The sequence below is a fragment of the Molossus molossus genome, unplaced genomic scaffold (genome assembly GCF_014108415.1).
Source record: "Molossus molossus isolate mMolMol1 unplaced genomic scaffold, mMolMol1.p scaffold_m16_p_9, whole genome shotgun sequence".
Lineage (NCBI taxonomy): Eukaryota > Metazoa > Chordata > Mammalia > Chiroptera > Molossidae > Molossus > Molossus molossus.
The window spans coordinates 14,898,625-14,914,851 of NW_023425403.1; the positions used below are offsets into that span (position 1 = coordinate 14,898,625).

At 49.3% G+C, this 16,227-nt stretch overlaps 2 protein-coding genes across 4 annotated transcripts in view; one reads left to right on the forward strand and one right to left on the reverse strand.

Moving 5' to 3' along the window:
• The window catches only part of MTUS1 (microtubule associated scaffold protein 1), a 136,639-nt gene extending 129,052 nt beyond the window's left edge, over positions 1–7,587 (forward strand). For all 3 annotated transcript variants that reach the window (XM_036250038.1, XM_036250039.1, XM_036250040.1), the window contains 5 exons: positions 876–949; positions 1,096–1,191; positions 4,092–4,208; positions 6,655–6,752; positions 7,313–7,587. In XM_036250038.1, coding sequence (XP_036105931.1) covers positions 876–949; positions 1,096–1,191; positions 4,092–4,208; positions 6,655–6,752; positions 7,313–7,526 — 599 coding nt within the window. In that variant the 3' untranslated portion in view covers positions 7,527–7,587. The remainder of the gene's footprint in view (positions 1–875; positions 950–1,095; positions 1,192–4,091; positions 4,209–6,654; positions 6,753–7,312) is intronic.
• A 2,617-nt stretch (positions 7,588–10,204) lies between these two features.
• The window catches only part of PDGFRL (platelet derived growth factor receptor like), a 43,652-nt gene continuing 37,629 nt past the window's right edge, over positions 10,205–16,227 (reverse strand). Inside the window, exons 4-6 of the mRNA XM_036250275.1 lie at positions 14,984–15,277; positions 12,339–12,478; positions 10,205–10,681 (exon numbers count right to left, since the gene is read on the reverse strand). Of these exons, the coding sequence (XP_036106168.1) occupies positions 10,493–10,681; positions 12,339–12,478; positions 14,984–15,277 (623 nt within the window). The 3' untranslated portion in view covers positions 10,205–10,492. The remainder of the gene's footprint in view (positions 10,682–12,338; positions 12,479–14,983; positions 15,278–16,227) is intronic.

A 16,227-nucleotide genomic window follows, 5' to 3' on the forward strand; every position in this document is an offset into this window, starting at 1 on the left:
AAATGTCCTTTCCCCTAAGGATGCAGATGATGGTTTGTTATAAATGACAGCACTTTGGCAAGTAGGCAGACTTCAAAAGAACTTAAAGGCCTTTTAGGAAAGTTGTGCTTTACCACCTTAGGTTCTGGGACGTGGAGGTGTTAGCTTATGTCCTGGCCACCGCAGGTGGTCCATGCTGAGCACTCTGCTCGCCAACACTGCTGTGAAAAGCAAGATGTCACCTGTTGAATAAAGAATCTTTTTATTATGTCATCATGATTGGAAGGGTTGACGTGGAAGGGGAAGAATAAGAAGCCATTTTTTTATTTCAGAACATAGTTGGCCGCGTAGCTGGAATTGTTACACTAAACTCATTGTGTCCTACCAAGAAGCATGTGGGCAGGTGGTGAGAACTGGCTGCGTGACCTTTGGCAGAGGCCTTTCTCATCAGAAAATAGAGTTGTTGTGTGAAGTCCAAGATGGTAACATGTAGGAGTGACTGGCCCAGGGGAGGCATTTAGTAAACACTGTTTTTCTTCCTTTCTGCTAGAAATGGGTTTACATTTAGATTTCTGTTTGGTTCATGACATGCAAAAGGAGAACACAGGAGCTGAAGACGGGGTCTGCAGGCCAGGGTTCGAGCCCCACCTCTGAGAAGTCTGCTCTGTGTTCCCTACACACTCTTGGCCTCTGTGTCCTCAGTGTTCACAGTAACAAACTGGGAATATATGCCTTCGTCACCTCTAATCTGAGAAGAGGTTAATTTATATAAAAGCATCATACAGATATAAAGTAATAGTCCTAGTGCTTTATTATCAACTCTTGCCTCTATGTGCTTTAACAACTCCAGAACATAGTGATCTCATAGGATGTTAAAAAATATCCCTTCTTTCCAGAAATCAAGGAAAGCCATGAATTAGAAAAGAAATCACTTGAGGATTTGCTTTCTGAGAAGCAGGAATCCCTAGAGGTGGGTACATCTCAGTATAAAAAAACAGATCATCGTTCTTGAGGTTTGAGGTCTGTGTGGTTTTGGTGTGTTTCTGTGCATGTTTTGCTATGTTTCTGGTGTCTGTGTGCTGACTTAAGTTCCACATTTCATTATTTGTGTTTTAGAAACAAATCAATGATCTGAAGAGTGAAAATGAGGCTTTAAATGAAAAGCTGAAATCAGAAGAACAAAAACGAATCTCAAGAGAGAAAGCAAATTTAGTAAGTTGAGTGTGCTCCCCGGTCACTACTGAGTTTTGCCCCTCAGCTACCTTTCTTTTCTTCTTCTTTTTTTATCCTAACCCGAGGACATTTTTCCATTTTTTGTTCAGATAGAGTGGGAGGGAGAGAGAGAGAGAGAAACATCGACATGAAAGGGACACATTGAGTGGTTGCCACCTGCACGACCCAACCAAAGCTGGGAACATACTGCAACCGAGGCAGATGCCCTTAGTGGGCACCGAACCCGGGTCTCTCTGGACTGCAGGCTGACACTCTAACTGCTGAGCCAAACCGTCCAGGGCCTCAGCTACCTTTCGTGTTCGGCAGCTAGAGAAATAGCAAGGTTTTGGAATCATTTCCATACCTTGCAGTATGCTCTGTATTGAACAGCTTCCATGTTTAAGTGGTGTCTCTCTTTAAATCCTAAAAACTGACATGCAGATGAAGCCCAGTATATATATTGCATGTGGTCTAAGCTAATACTTACAGGAAGACAAGAAAACTATCAATGAAGGTCAGGATTTTATTTGAAGTCTTCGCTTTTTTTTTTAAGCTGCCTGCTCTATTGAGATACAATCTATACACCTTTGAAAATGTACAATTCAGTGTTTTTTAGTATATTCTCAAAGTGGTGCACTAGTACCTAATGCCAGAGCCTTTTCTCGCCCGAGAGAACCTTGCACTCGCCAGCAGTCACCCCGTTTGCCCACCAGTGTGGATTTGCCTCTTCTGGACTTTCCGTGGACGTGGAATCGTGCTGTGTGTGGCCTTCGTGTGCGGCTTCTTTCACTGAGCACGTGTTCTCACCATCCACGCATGTTATCGCGTGTGTAGGGACTTCATTCCTTTTTTTTTTTGGCGGAACAATATTTCATGGTATGGATTGATCCTCACTTTTGAAAAGAACATATGTCTCTTGAAAGCTCAACTTTCTCTTGGAACTTGTACCCTGACTCGCCTGCCCCGCTCCTTCGTGTGAGGGACAAGCTTGCGCTGTGCTCCGAGGCCTGCTCTCCCACGTAGAGGGCCTGGCGCTGCGGGAGCAACGCTCTTTCCGCCGCGTAAACTGTTGCCAGCTCACGGGGTGCCTTGTGTGGGTCCCCCAGTGACCCTCTAGCTGCCAGTCACTGGGAGACCCTCGAGACATCTGAATATAATTAGACGAGGTCACATTCAATGAAACGTCCAAGCTGTTTATTTTGGAATAGTCTTAGAAAAAGGAATGATTAAAAAAAAATCTAGATTTAACCTGCAGAAGGTAAACCTTCCTAATGGTCTGGGTCACAGATTTTAAAGAGCCTCCTGGGAATGCGCAGCTTCTGAAGAGTAAAGAGGACGCAGACTGGGGGAGCGAGCAGCCGGGCCTCCCCTCCCCGCACGCGAGGGCGAGGGCCCGGTCTCCTCGGGCGGTGCAGTGGGAACCGTCCTGCCCGCTCTGGTTGACAGAGTGAAACACTGACAGAGTGAAAGGTGATTTTTGTTTGTTGTTTGTTTTTTTAACAAAAACAAGGTAGGATTTGCTCTCTTTAGGGTAGAAAAAGTAATCATGTGAAAGGATAACAGCACATGAAACATGAAATGTTCAGAAGAGCGCAGGAGTGAAAGTCCGGCCCCAGCTCTGGTTCCAGCACCTTCTCTGAGCCTGTCCTTGGAGCCGAGGAACTTGCCGTCTCCTTCTGAGAAGTGAGGGGTGTGACTAAGGAGTCCCCAAGGGCCCACTTCCCGGTTCCCCCTAAGGATTGTCCAGAGCATTAACCACTGCCCAGGAGGGTAGTTTGCTTTTTTTTTTATCCTCACTCACCTGAGGACATTTTTTCATTATTTTGTTCAGTTAGAGAGGGAGGGAGGGAGGGGGGGAGAGAGAGAGAGAGAGAAAGGGAGAAAGGGAGAAAGGGAGAAAGGGAGAAAGGGAGAGAGAAAGGGAGAAAGGGAGAAACATCGACGTGAAAGGGACACATCGAGTGGCTGCCACCCGTATGACCCAACCAGGGCCGGGGACAAACTACAACCAAGATACATGCCCTTAGCGGGAACCAAACCTGGGTCTCTCTGGACCGCAGGCCAACGCTCTAATTGCTGAGCCAAACTGGCCAGGGCTACATCATTGACTCTTGTCTAAGAAATTCCCTCATTAAACATCTGCTCAGTGGCTCTCGTGATGTCCATTTGTATCATACATTTTGGATGGTGCACGTGAATTTCCATAAGTGAAGCAAGGCGTCTCGGGGAGTCTGCCCTGCAGTTGTGCTCTAAGAAGGTGTCTGCTTGCAGTAGACTGAGTAGTGTGTGCAGTCTATACCATGGAGGTGTCGGGGTGTCACAAAATAAAACGATGGGGCATCACCGCTGCCCTAGAAGACAGCCAGACCAACAGTCCCATTGAAATAAAAATCCAGAAGACGCAGGGCATTGCTGTCATTTCGGTTGCTTTCCAGAGAGCCCGATGTGTGTACCAATCCTTCCAGTCCTACAGGTACTGACTTTGGTGTGAGAGGGATGTTGTTCCATGTTCCCCTTCAAACACTGGTGATGGAATTGCCGAATTTCTGGTCCGTGTTCTGTTGTGCACCGTTAAGCAATAGTTTTTCTCCTATTTCCAGTAAAATGTGTGGGGCTGCCAATATTTGTTTTCCACATTAAGTTGCTGGTAAATGAGTGAAATGCTTGTTTTCAAATATGAGATGTTTTATGCCATTCTTATAACCGACGGCTTTGCGCTTCAAGTCACCCTAACTCTTCCTTTCACCAATTTTCTTTGACACTGCCATCCGAAGGTAGACGTCTCTCGCCGCTTTTGTCTAATTTCTAAGGCTAAACCAAGATTCTTTATGTTAAGAATGTGAACTGTGGGGTTGTAATTAATGGTCAGTCAAAGCTATATTCCGCTGTGTCTTTTCCAGAAAAACCCTCAGATCATGTATCTGGAGCAGGAGTTAGACAGCCTGAAGGCCGTGCTGGAGATCAAGAATGAGAAGCTGCATGAGCAGGACGTCAAGTTGATGAAAATGGAGAAACTGGTACGTTTCTTTCAGGGCCTCCTCAGAGAGACCCGACTGTGCACTAGAAGCGCGGAGTTGTTTTAACTGCTCCTAATGTACAAAAGGCAAAAGAGGTTTCATTTTCTCTTCCATGTTTGCTCAAGGCTAGGTCAATTCTACCCTCTGCAACACCACCCCCACCCCCACCCCCACCCTATCCCCCAGAACATGTAAGCGGCTCTGGGTCCCTGGAAAACCCACAACACACAAATCCAGCTTCCTTTCAGTGGTCAAGGACTCTTCACTGGCATAGGAAGAATTTTTAAATAATGTAGAATCACCAACTCTGGGCAGGTTTCGTAGGCCTCTGACAGATGCGTGAATTAATCACATTGGAGCAACTTAATCTTGCTAAGTTCTTCATCTTGCTGCTTGTGAATTAGAATGGGATAAAAGAACTGTGCTTTCACAAAATTAATGCAGTTGGGTAAATAACAAGCATTAGAAACTGTGAGCGGAGTTTAGTTCACTGGGACAGAGAGCTGGTGTTAGCCAGTGGCAAGTCTCTCCAGCGCTGTGTTCGAGCCCTGCGCCCAGGGTCCTGTGGGCTTGGCCCAGCCCTGGGGCACCCCCTGGGAGTCCAGTCCCAGCCACTGCTGTGCTTTGCCCTGCCTGTCCCTCCCCCCGTTACGAGTGACTGATTGTTGAGTTAGTGCCTCATTCGAACCCAGACTCGTCCTGGACGATAGGGAGCATGGAGTCACTCTCTTTGCTTTTGTGTTTGTTTGTTTGTTTGGGTTTTGGTGTTTGCTTTGCTTCTCTTCTGGACACTGCTACCTCTCTGTTGAGGGAGGAAGGGCTAACCGCCATGTGAATGCTTGCACACTCTGAAGTACCAGGAAATTTTGATTTTTTTAAAGGAAGGAAAGGAACTCATGGTTTATAACAGGCCCGACCTAGTACATTTACCTACCAGTTCCTGCCAGAGGTTATTCTGCACTGTGAAGTCTCTAACTGCTTCCCCAGCAGTCAGCGGTGACTCAGATGACCCTGTTAATTTGTTGTCCCGGATGCCTTTCATGCATTAACGTTTTTCAGAATGTCGTGTGCAGTGAGAACAGACCCAGCTGTAAAATTACCAACACGTTTTAATGTGTGTTGGTCCGTACATATTTCTGTCTCTTGCCACGCCAAGAGCTCTGGGGGTCGTGGTCAGCACTGTACCGGGTCGATGCAGAAGGATGGGCTGTGACGCCAGGTGTGCCCTCCACTGCCTGCTTATTTGTAAGCTCCGGTCTTTGCGGAAACCCGACACGTGGGAAGCAAGGAGCCTCAGGTAGGAGGCTCGGTGTGGAAGCCCCCTTGGCCGCCAGGTAGCTCTGTGACACCGCCGGCTGCTTCCTCTTCTCTGCAGTGAGGGGTTGGATGAGAGGCTGTTTGAAGGCCCGCCACTGCCTAGTCTGTGATTGTAGATTTTCTCACTTGTGTTTTGTCTTGAATTCCTCTGTAATTACTGGGAATTCCAAGGCGCCCTTTTTCTTACATTCTAGTGTCGTTTTTTAGAAAGTTATTTCACCTGGTTGACTTGTCCTGCACATTTTATGGATGATCAGATATGTTAGGAACAGTAGGATCCCAGACTCACGAGCTTTATCCAAGTGGAGCAGACGCACGGGACAGTGACAGGGACTTAGACATCACTGTGACAGGGCTGTGATGCCGCCTCCTGCACAAGTGATAAAACTTACCTTTGGAATGCGAGCTGGAACGGAACCCACTCTTCGTCGTGTCAACGGTCTCCTGGGATTGTATCCTTTCCTCGGTCCGCTGATCAGTGTGTTTCCCTGGAAAGCAGAACGCGGGGCCTTCAGCTGAGCTGAGCAGGGAGGTCCCTGGACACTCCACAGGGCTCTGTGCGTCGCTGCCGTGTGTGGCCACTGGGAGGTGGATACTTGCTGAGGAGGAACGAGGAAACCATGCTTAAGGCCGTATTAAACGCCGCCCAGAACTGTGACCTGTTGGCCTTCGCAGTTTCCATCAGACGTGGGAATTTTTTTATTTTTCTTGTATTGTTTGTAAGATGGACCATAAGGAGCCCTGGTGCCCTTGGTAAACACAGGCTTGTGTCCAGCTGCTGCCTTTGGTTACCACGGTGACACTCAGCCCCACGGATGCCCAGGTCAGGACGCCAGTTCTCCGGGACCTAAAACGGTGTGACCTGGAACAGCCCCGTTACCCCCTTGTGCTCAGTTCTCAGGTGGCTTTTGCGAACTGACACACATTTGAAAACAGAATATCTAGATGCTTTGTTTTGCTGCTTCAGATTCTCTTTTGCAGTTTGTCCGTGTACAGATATTTCAGTATTTAGTGTAACTTTCCTCAGGTCTCTCCAAAGTGCACTTTGTCAAGCCTGTGCCGTAGGGGGTGAGGGGCTTCGTGTACCGGTTTTCAGTGTGTAACCGTTGGCACTCTCGTTTGCGCCAAGGTGGACAACAACGCAGCGCTGGTGGACAAGCTGAAGCGATGTCAGCAGGAGAACGAGGAATTGAAAGCTCGGATAGACAAGCACATTGCGATTTCAAGGTAAAAAGAAAGCGGCCCTGCGTTTCCGCGCTCCTCCCTCCTGCAGTTAGTGTTCCTTACCACACTGCAGCCAGGCGCCTCCCGGAGAGGGTTGCAGAGGGTGGTGTCAGCCCGGGTATATTCCAGGGCTTCTCTCTGGAGGAGGCGATGGTACACTTCGTGCCTCCGCCACGGGGCCTGGACCCAACGCTGTGACCCAGCAGGCGCCAGCCTTCCTCCCAGACCCCGCTGGCTACGCCGAGAATACTTTCCGAGAAAGAGCATCACAGGACAGCAGGGAACAGCCCCAAATGTAGGGCAGTCAGGAGACATGCAGATGACTGCGGGGGCGTCACTGAGCCTTCTGTGAACTCGCCCCAAAGGGCAGCTTTCCCTGGGGCTCCAGCTCCCCTCTGGGCTCTCGGCCAGTGCCAGTGCCGGGAGCTCTGCAGGACTGCTTTTCTTACTCCAAAGTCCGTTTTTCTGGACTCTCACATTTAAAACGGTAAGAAACATTTTTCCAGGTATATTTGTATAGAAATTCAGATCCAGGTGGTTTCTGGCCCTTTTTTGTCTTGAAGGCAACTTACCACGGAGCAGGCCACCCTGCAGGAGTGGTTGGAGAAGGAGTCGAAAGTCAACAAGCGACTGTCCATGGAGAACGAGGAGCTGCTGTGGAAGCTGCACAATGGGGACTTGTGCAGCTCCGACAGGTCCCCCACGTCCCCCGCCATCCCCTTCCCGTCGCCAAGGAACTCGGGCTCCTTCCCCAGCCCCAGCGTGTCGCCCAGATGATGCTCCGGAAAGCGGGAGACTGAGCACTGTTACCGGTCTGCGGGCCGACCCTAGCCGTGGTCGTGGGATCAAGAGCCCCGTGAGCTGCCGTGTCATTGCCGCACTAGAACTGGAAAGTCGCCCCCCCTCGGCATCGGCTCCTCGGGAGGCTGGAGCCCTGGAGGGACACGTGACTCTGGCCGAGAGACTCCTCCCCAGGTGACTTCGGAATCGATCTGCACGGACATTCGCACAAAGCACTTAAAGAACATTGCCTTTTCACGTGAGCATAAGGGGAAAACTCTCAGGGGCCTCTTAAGATAAAGATTTATAACCTTTACGATGATCTTCACCATAGGCACCTTCTTGTGATTTTTATTTGGAGGATGTATGAATAAAACATGTAGCGGAGTGTCCTGTGTCTGATGCTGCCTCCTTTGCTGTGTATTGAAAGTCAAAAGCTGAGTATCTCTGGACACGCACTAATCAGAGAAGTCAGTGTATGCATTTCTGCGAAAGCCATAGAAGAGCGAGCCATAGCTGCTCGCACCGTGACCCTCTGCCACCCACTGGGCTCCGCCCTTTGGCTGGGGGCAGGGAGGAGACGCATGACGGCAGAAGAGCTTTGACCTGTCCTTGTCTGCCAGTCTCTGTGTCCTTTTGGAGCTCCTTGGCATTCAGTGTTCAGCCATGTCAGTTAAAACTAACTAGATACAGTTTCTGTAGATTTTTAACTTCCCCACGTGAACCTAACATTTTACTACTTTCTCAGGCTACAAGCAAATGTAAAACCCTAATTTTTCTAAAATTCTATGTAAAGAAAAGGGGCAGCAGCAGTGGGTTGCTTCTGCCTTACGTTTCTCTTGCCCTAAGCTGTCCTCACTGGTGCACAGTCGTCTTCTCCCGTCGTCCGCACACCCTCCCCCGGCCAGAGCCACAGAAGCAAACCTTCTACCTCCTACCTGTTCGCTGGGACAAGGATGATGCAGTCTGCTTTTCCAGAGCCAGCCCATCCTCAAGGTGCTGACACCACTTTCCAAATAAACCACAGCCTGCACCTGAGAGTACGAGGTTTGGGAAACCCGAGGGGATAAAGAAGGAGAGAGTCATTGGCTAGCAGAACGAAGAAAGGTGGATTCAGTGTTTATCCACGAATAGGAGTCCCTTGATTAAGCCAGTGACGCAGCATTCAGTCGAAGATGATGCTAAGTCCCACGTACCCTTTGAGGAATCCTGCTGCCTTTGGGAAGGGAGAATGACCAGCTTACGAGTAGAAAAGGTGGCTTCTGGAACTCTCCTCCATGGTTGCAGTTCCGTTTCTTTTCCAGCCTTCACATGTCACCTCCCCCAATTCTAATACTTCGGGGGAGGTGGAAGGAAGAACTGTGGCTTCCCCCCTCCCTGCATGTGTTAACATTGTGACGTCAGTACTCACTAATCTGCATTGCTGACGACTCTACAAATAACCCCTACAGTAGGAACAGACTCGGGACACTAGAGGTGGATATTTGGGTCATCATTTACATGTACACTACATAGCAAATTAATGTTCATGAGGCATGGTTTTTTTTGTTTTTATCCGTGATTTTGTCTGAAGTCCAAACTTCAGTCGTTTATTCTGTATGTAACCTTCCATGTGTGCTTCTGAAAAATGCGAACTCGGTTCTTTGCCACTTCTGAAATCTCTCTGCTTACCCGTTAGGTGGTTCTCGGTGTCATTAGCCAAAGCTGGATTTGCCATCAGTTCCCTCGCATGGCAAACCCTGTGCTGCCCCCTGCTCTCCTCCACACCACTTAGGTGTCTGGGGAAATCAATCTTACACAGTGAGTATAAAATGTCTTCAGAGAATGGGAGACAACTGGAGAGAAGAGAGGAAACCAAACAGAGAACTTTTAAGATTTTTTTCTTTCAAACCAAATGTGTCACATATGATGCAAAATGTTGGCAGGTCATAAAATATACAGATGTGTAAAAATTGTGCTTAGTTTGTAATGATGCAAAGTGTATTTTTACCTTGATTAAATAAATAATGCTGGAATATTTAATACAAGAAGTGCAATCTGTGACCTACTTCAAAGTGTTACCAGCTTGCAGCCCCTCACGGCTCAGGAGTCGACGTGGTGTCTCCTCCTAAGCGATTTCCCAGGAATTTCCAGTGCAACCACAAGATTGGCCAGGGCTGACAGCTGGCTCACAGAGCTAAACTTAGAAGAACAAAGCTTTTCTGAATTCAAGTCTGGGTTTTAGAAAAATAACTTTTGATGGGTTTCAGCAGTTTCCACTGTCTGAGGTAAGAAACGTGAAATGACTGTGGTTTAAATGAAGTTGAATTTCCTTGATCTGTGTATCTATTTTATATGGAAAATTAAACTTTTAAAAACACATGCTGTAGATCTTTCTAAATGTAACAATCTAGAACTAGTACTTCTGAGTGCAGCAGGTTTTTTGTTTTTTTTTACTAAAAAGTTTGTTTCTATGATTTTTTTGTTTTTTTTGGATGCCTCCATATCCTATTTCATATCGTTGAATTATCTGTTGCTTCAGTTTTAAATGCTCATGTATGGTGGTTAAATGAAATAGAATTTTAGGTAGTAACTCAAACATCACTACCAACAAGTCCTTTTGCCAACCTAAAAAAAACGAGCAGTTAGCCCAGTTTTGTTTTGTTTATTTTTTTTACAAAAACTTGCTCATTTAATAGAAAAGATTATATCAAGTTGTCTACATATATGCTTTTTTAGTATAAAAACTAGAAACACATATACATAGGTGAGCAATCAAAATACAGCTTTCTCTCAGAGGAGTTAACACTTCTATTATTAGGCCGGATGACTTCCGGTCAGTTTGGATGTCTGGGTCTCACAGGCAGGGACTGGGGTTTGGTGCTTGGCGTCAGCCTCTGGCGAAGCGCTGGTCGAGAGAACGCCCGAGCTGGTTGTGGACCCACACGGGCTCTCCATCAGTTCATCACACTTCCTCTTCCACGTCAGGAAAATTCAACCGTGGTAGCGACTGTAGTCTGCCCTCGGAGGTTCTGGGCAGTGCAAATGTAGTACCCCGCGTCAATGGTCTCGAAGTCTTCGAGGGCCATGACGCTCTGGGAGAGCCTCGTGGTGTGCCCCAGCCCTCGGTGGATCAGCCTCCACGTGTCTTGGATCGTCACGGGCCTTTCATCCTGTGTAATGACACCCACAGGGACTGAAGCGAGAAGGACGAGCTGCGGTAAACAGCACCCCTTCCCTCAACGCTGAGACAAGCTTAGGAAAGACTTGGAGGGGCACGTTCACACCAAGATCATGTCGGCTGCCTGTTTTTCAAAGCAGAGTCTGGGATTTCATTATGCTGTCTCACCCTTTCTGCCCTTTCCTTTAGTAAGTTTCTACTTAACCTAAGATTGATCCTTTTGGAACTCCAAGGAGGTAGACCTGGTATTAGTAAAAAAAAAAAAAAGGATAAAATGTTCTACCCTTCTCTTTACATTGTCCACTTTCATCCTCTCATTCTGATTCTTATTCACAGAATTTCTGGTCAGAAAGGAACCAACGCACTCACTGTGTAAGTGAGTAAAAGCTCCTACCTGTTCAGATTTGGGAGAAATGGAACTATGATAAGTCAAACGTGCGGAGGGCTCAAGGAGGAGAAAGATTGTACCAGGGCTGGGCAGTGTGATGCCCTAGATGACATAACTCCCTATTTCTAGAAAGTCAGATGGTCACTTTTGAGATGTTTCATCCCAGTTTGGTGATAAGAACATAGTGTTTTCTCGATTAGCTTAACATTTGTAATATAGTGTTACTAAAGTAATCCCCCCTCTGCGCATAAAATAATTACAATTTCAAAACAAAATCTCTGTTGAAAATAATTACTGTCTTCTAATTGTGACAACTGCAAAAACAAGCACCTGGTACCAGCAGGCTGGAAAATACCATTCTCCAGGGAGAGTTATTTTCCACCAATCACAGCCCGTAAGCCGGGAGGGTATTGGCTACTGAGCACATCTCAGGAGGCCAAATCTCTTCTGGCAACAAAGGGATTGTTCCATGTTGGTAGCAAAGCTGTTTATATTAGTGAGCAGAACATGCAGAGGCTAAATAATGAGCTGCAGTTGCTTTTATGGGAAGTCTATTTTAAAATGATCTCTGGCCTCAGCACTTTTTGGGTGGGGCCCGTGGATGTCTGCTCAGAGATCCTCGCCATGGGTACAGCCTGTATGGGAGACACTCAGAAAGATACCAGAAGGAGGTTAGATTGGCCTCTAATCGACCTGGAAATAAGATGGAAGGTTAAGGTTGGGATGGAGAAAGAGGGAAGCCATTCCTGTCCCTTTCAAACCTCTGTTCCCTCTTTTTTTTTTTTTTTAATTTTTTTTCTTTATTGATATTAGGGAGGGGGAGAAAGAGAGAGGAACATCCATGAGAAAGAACATTGATTGGCCACCTCCTGCATGCCTCACACTGGGGATCAGGCCCACAACCTGGGCATGTGCCCTGACCGGGAATCGAACCAGCGACCTCTTGGTGCATGGGTCGATGCTCAACCACGCAGCCACACTGGCTGGGCCCCTGTGCCCTCTGATTTGAGGGTTATGAAAATCACATATGAAGAGGGTACACTGAACTGTCTAATGAAACCCAGTCACCTTTTCTCCTATTAAAAAAAAGCCATTTGTAAATATACTGCAACATCTTAGAGGAAAACGAGCCTGGTGCCTGCCATAGTCCCACACATTTCTTGCACCTTGTATGCTATTAAGGTCTTCCTCGATGGGGGGTGAGGGCGGGGAGACAAACCTGAATCAGGACAGCTGGCTGAGTCTGGGGTAAGGGGCTCACCTTCTGCCCTGGATAGATCCACCTGAACTCCACCTCAACGTCAGGCTCCCCTAAGACAGTGCAGAGGACACTGATGTCATCCCCGCTTTTCACTCTGTTGGAGGATGCCAAGATGGTTGTGGATGGAGGGCCACTGGGAACTGGAATGAAGCAGGAGACAGGGAAAGAGATGAAATTCACGAGTGCGACATTGAAGACAAACCTACGAACACAGCCTTTTTTTGGGACAGACATGTAACCTCTCTGCCTTCCCCAGTCGGCGCCAGGCCGCGTCCACTCCACGCTTGCGGATTCTCTGAAGCCGCCTCTCTCTGCCATGGTAGTCCGAGTGGGGTCATCACCCAGAATGCCCCAGGTCTAGCCATTTCCCTTGTGATTGGGGAGGAGGCCAATGGGTCTGCCAAAGGCTCATCTGAAGTGAATTAAAAAGTTGAGGAAGGAGGTATGTGGGGAGAAAGCAAGCAGAATGTAGGGCGGGCCACCACGGGGGTGGAGGGGGACAGAGGGGATGTGGCTGTTCATCCTCAGAAGAGGAGAGCATCTAAATCGAATGAAAAGATGTTTGCAGGAGGGGCAGGAATGCTACCTACGTCCCAGGCCCTTGTGTCACAGCATCAGAAACGTCACTATGGTCAGTTGACGCAACTGCGTTTGACGGCAGCCTTGAGCGAGGCAGTGTGCTAGGAGCAGGGAACCGCAGGGGACAAGACCGGAGCCCTGGGCCTGGCTTCCAGAGGAAGCAGCGGCATGGAGCAAGCAACTGTATGGTTAATTTTAAAGGAGTGTGTCACGAGCTGTAAAAAGAAGCCCAAAGTGCTCCAGAAGTTCAGAACAGTCTGAGAATCAGCAAAGACTTCCTCGAGGAAACAATATTTGAACTAAAATCTGCGGGGTGAGCTTACAGGCATGGGGGGAGACGGGGGAGGTGCCATCTGACCGGAACCGCAGTGGCAGAGACCCGCCATGAGGTCGAGGACGGCGGGCAGACAGGGCCTTCCAGGCCTGGGTTCTAGGAAGACTGGGGACTTCCCGGATACTTTTAACTGAATGATAATCAGCTCCAGGGGGAAGATGAGAGAAAAACATGGACCTGCGAGGCCAGCTGGAAAGGGGTTCGCGTGAGCGCGAGGAAGAGATGACAGGTTGAACTCTGCAGTGAGGGCGGAGAGAGATGGAGGGGTGGAGAGTGAGTTAGTGGGAAAAGTCCGAAGGACGAGGAGGAGGCAGGAGTGTCCAGCAGACTTCTGGTCTCGGCCCGCACACCGGGTGACCGCGCCATCAGGGAGAGAGGAGAGCCGAAGCGCCAGGCCCGGGAGGGAGACGGGTTCGTGAACAAGGTCAGCATCTGCATCGGGGAACAGCTGCCTCGGCCCGCAGAGCAGGGAGGGGAGGGTACCCGTCTCCCCCAGCCCACGCCCTGGCCCCCGGTGTGGCCTGCTGGCAAAGCAGGCGTGGGCTCTGGGTCAAACGTGGGGTTGAAGATTTTCAATGAAGCCGTGGAAACTGGGTAAGGCTGTCCTCCTGACTCCAAGTGCCTGTTGGGTGTGGAATTGGACTGAGATAGCACTGATGGGCCCACCACCTTTAGGAAAGGGGGTTTCAATACAGCAGGACTGGGGGTCCATAGATGAACCCACTGAATCGAAACTCCTCACTAAAATGGTCATGTTAAAAAAAACATATTTCCATGTTTAACAGACAGCTCTGAGCCCATTTCAATTCTGTCAAGAAGTGGGGCCCCTGGAGGGGAATGAGTTTACCTCCCACGGGACGGTCCCAGCAGCCACTGGCAAGGAGAGAGGGTGCAGCTGTGTCCGTGTAGGGTGGTGTTTCCTGGGGGGGGGGGGGGGCGACAGGGGCACTGAGCCAGGGCGTCGGCAGGCGGCGTGGAAGCCGTGAGCTTTGGGACCTAAGCCGGCGGGCGGGGCAGGGCGAGCACTGGGGCCCTGGAGAGGAAGGGGCAGGTGAGGAGCGGGCCAGGGGTCACTGAACCAGCCACCTGGGAAGGCTGTGGTGGAAGGTGGAGGTCTGACTCCGGTCCTAAGTCAGGCCGCTGACGTGCCGGCGTGTTACAGTCGTGACTGGGGCAGGACAGGGTCTGCGGTGCAGTGAGAAGGTGTGGGGGCGCCCGGCTGATGGGTTCCAGTGCACGTTAACGTCACCCAGAAGACAGAGCCAGGAGGACAGCGAGCCCCCTGGGGGGTGACGGGGAGAGATGAGAGAGCTGGTGTAGCCACGGTCCCGAGGGCAGAGGTCCTGCGAGGGTGGGACATGGGCGTCAGGACGTGGGCCTTGAGTCCGGGAGGGGAAGTGCCCCGAGAAGACAGGGTAGTCAGCGCAAAGCGGGTGTGCTCATCTGAGAGGATGTTCTAAGAAGAGGATGGGCTTCGGAAGACCTGCTGACCAGTCACACAGAGGAAGTGCCCAAGTGAATGTGACCGGTTTGGAGAGAAGGGAGTCCAGGGCTGTTGGGTCAGGGTCACGGCTAAGGAAGTAGAACATTCTAGAAACAGCGGTGCAGCAAAGGAGCCATTAGAGCAGCATGCAGTGTCTCCTAATTTCCACCCATACTTCGGAGCAGCAGTACCTGCTGCTGACCCGCTGGAAGCGGCGAGAATCTAGGCCGTGGTGGGAAGCACACTGACCTTCGGCGTAGAGGAGCTGATACTTGACAGAGATCTGAGACTTGCCCCCAGCCTCCGCCTTGCAGTAGACCACCCCCTGGTGGTCGGAATGAGGTTGCAGGTACACGAAGCCCCTCTTCATGTCATAAACGATGTCTGTTCCGTTGGCGGGGATTTCCTTGGCCGGGAACTCCCGATGGAGTGTGACTTTGGCTGACAGGACAGTCACGCGACAAGGAACCACAGCCTGTCTGTCCGGGTTCAAGTACACAACATCAAAGTAACTGGGAGAAGGCACAAAGAGTTCTCCTTTCTCTGCAAAGAAAAAGACACAGGCTTATTTGTTGCGGAGAAACGTGGTGAAGAGCCCTTGATGGATTCATGCCTCCGGGGCACAAGATGAGGGGACCAGAATACTGAGTACTGAGCCCTTATGAACAGAAAAGGCTATTTTTAAAAAAATAATTTTCTTTTTTAGAAGGAGGATGTTACTTCCCATCTCTAATAAAATAGGTCTTAGTTCAAGTCCGAATCAGGCCCATGGATCCTCTCCTGAGGAAGCAAGGAGGGAGGCTGATTTCTGTATCTTCAGAGCAGTTTTGAAACCTGGAAACAGTGTGCTGTGTCTCTGGACACAGACCCGGCCCCATGGCCTGTGCTCGGGGGATCACTTTCCTGCCGAGGTCCGTGGAGCGGGAACGGAGGAGAGACAGAGAGGAACCCGCTAATCTCAGGCTCAGCTCCGCTTGGCTGCCGCTGGGCTGGGGGCCTCCAGCCAGTCTCTCACTCCTGTTTCCTCTGACGCCACTCTGTGTCTTTCAGCTCTCGAAAATGGTGTTCTTATCTTTATAGAAACGAGGACTGGTTTACCCACCTTTCCTCAACGCAAAAGTCTCTTGACTTTATTTTTGTTTGTTTTTGGCACGGCACATTAAATCTTTTGTTTTCTACACGATGAGAGAATATTATAGTAATTAAGAGAACTCTTTTAACTTAATTATACCCCAACATTTGCTAAATTGTTCCGCATGTTCTTCCTGCCATGTTCCTGAAACAGCCAATTATTCTTGGCTTTCTCCTCCACTACCCTTCTTTGTGCCACAGTCATATAATGTTTTAGGTTGGGGACAGAATTTCTGGAGATATCGAAGGTCTTCACGAGCCAAGAGTGTTTTGCGATGGATGCGAGATAACTGACATGGAGCTCTTTCCGCCGGGCTCTGACTGAGGTCAAGGAAGAGTAAGTCACGGCTCAGAGACTCCGT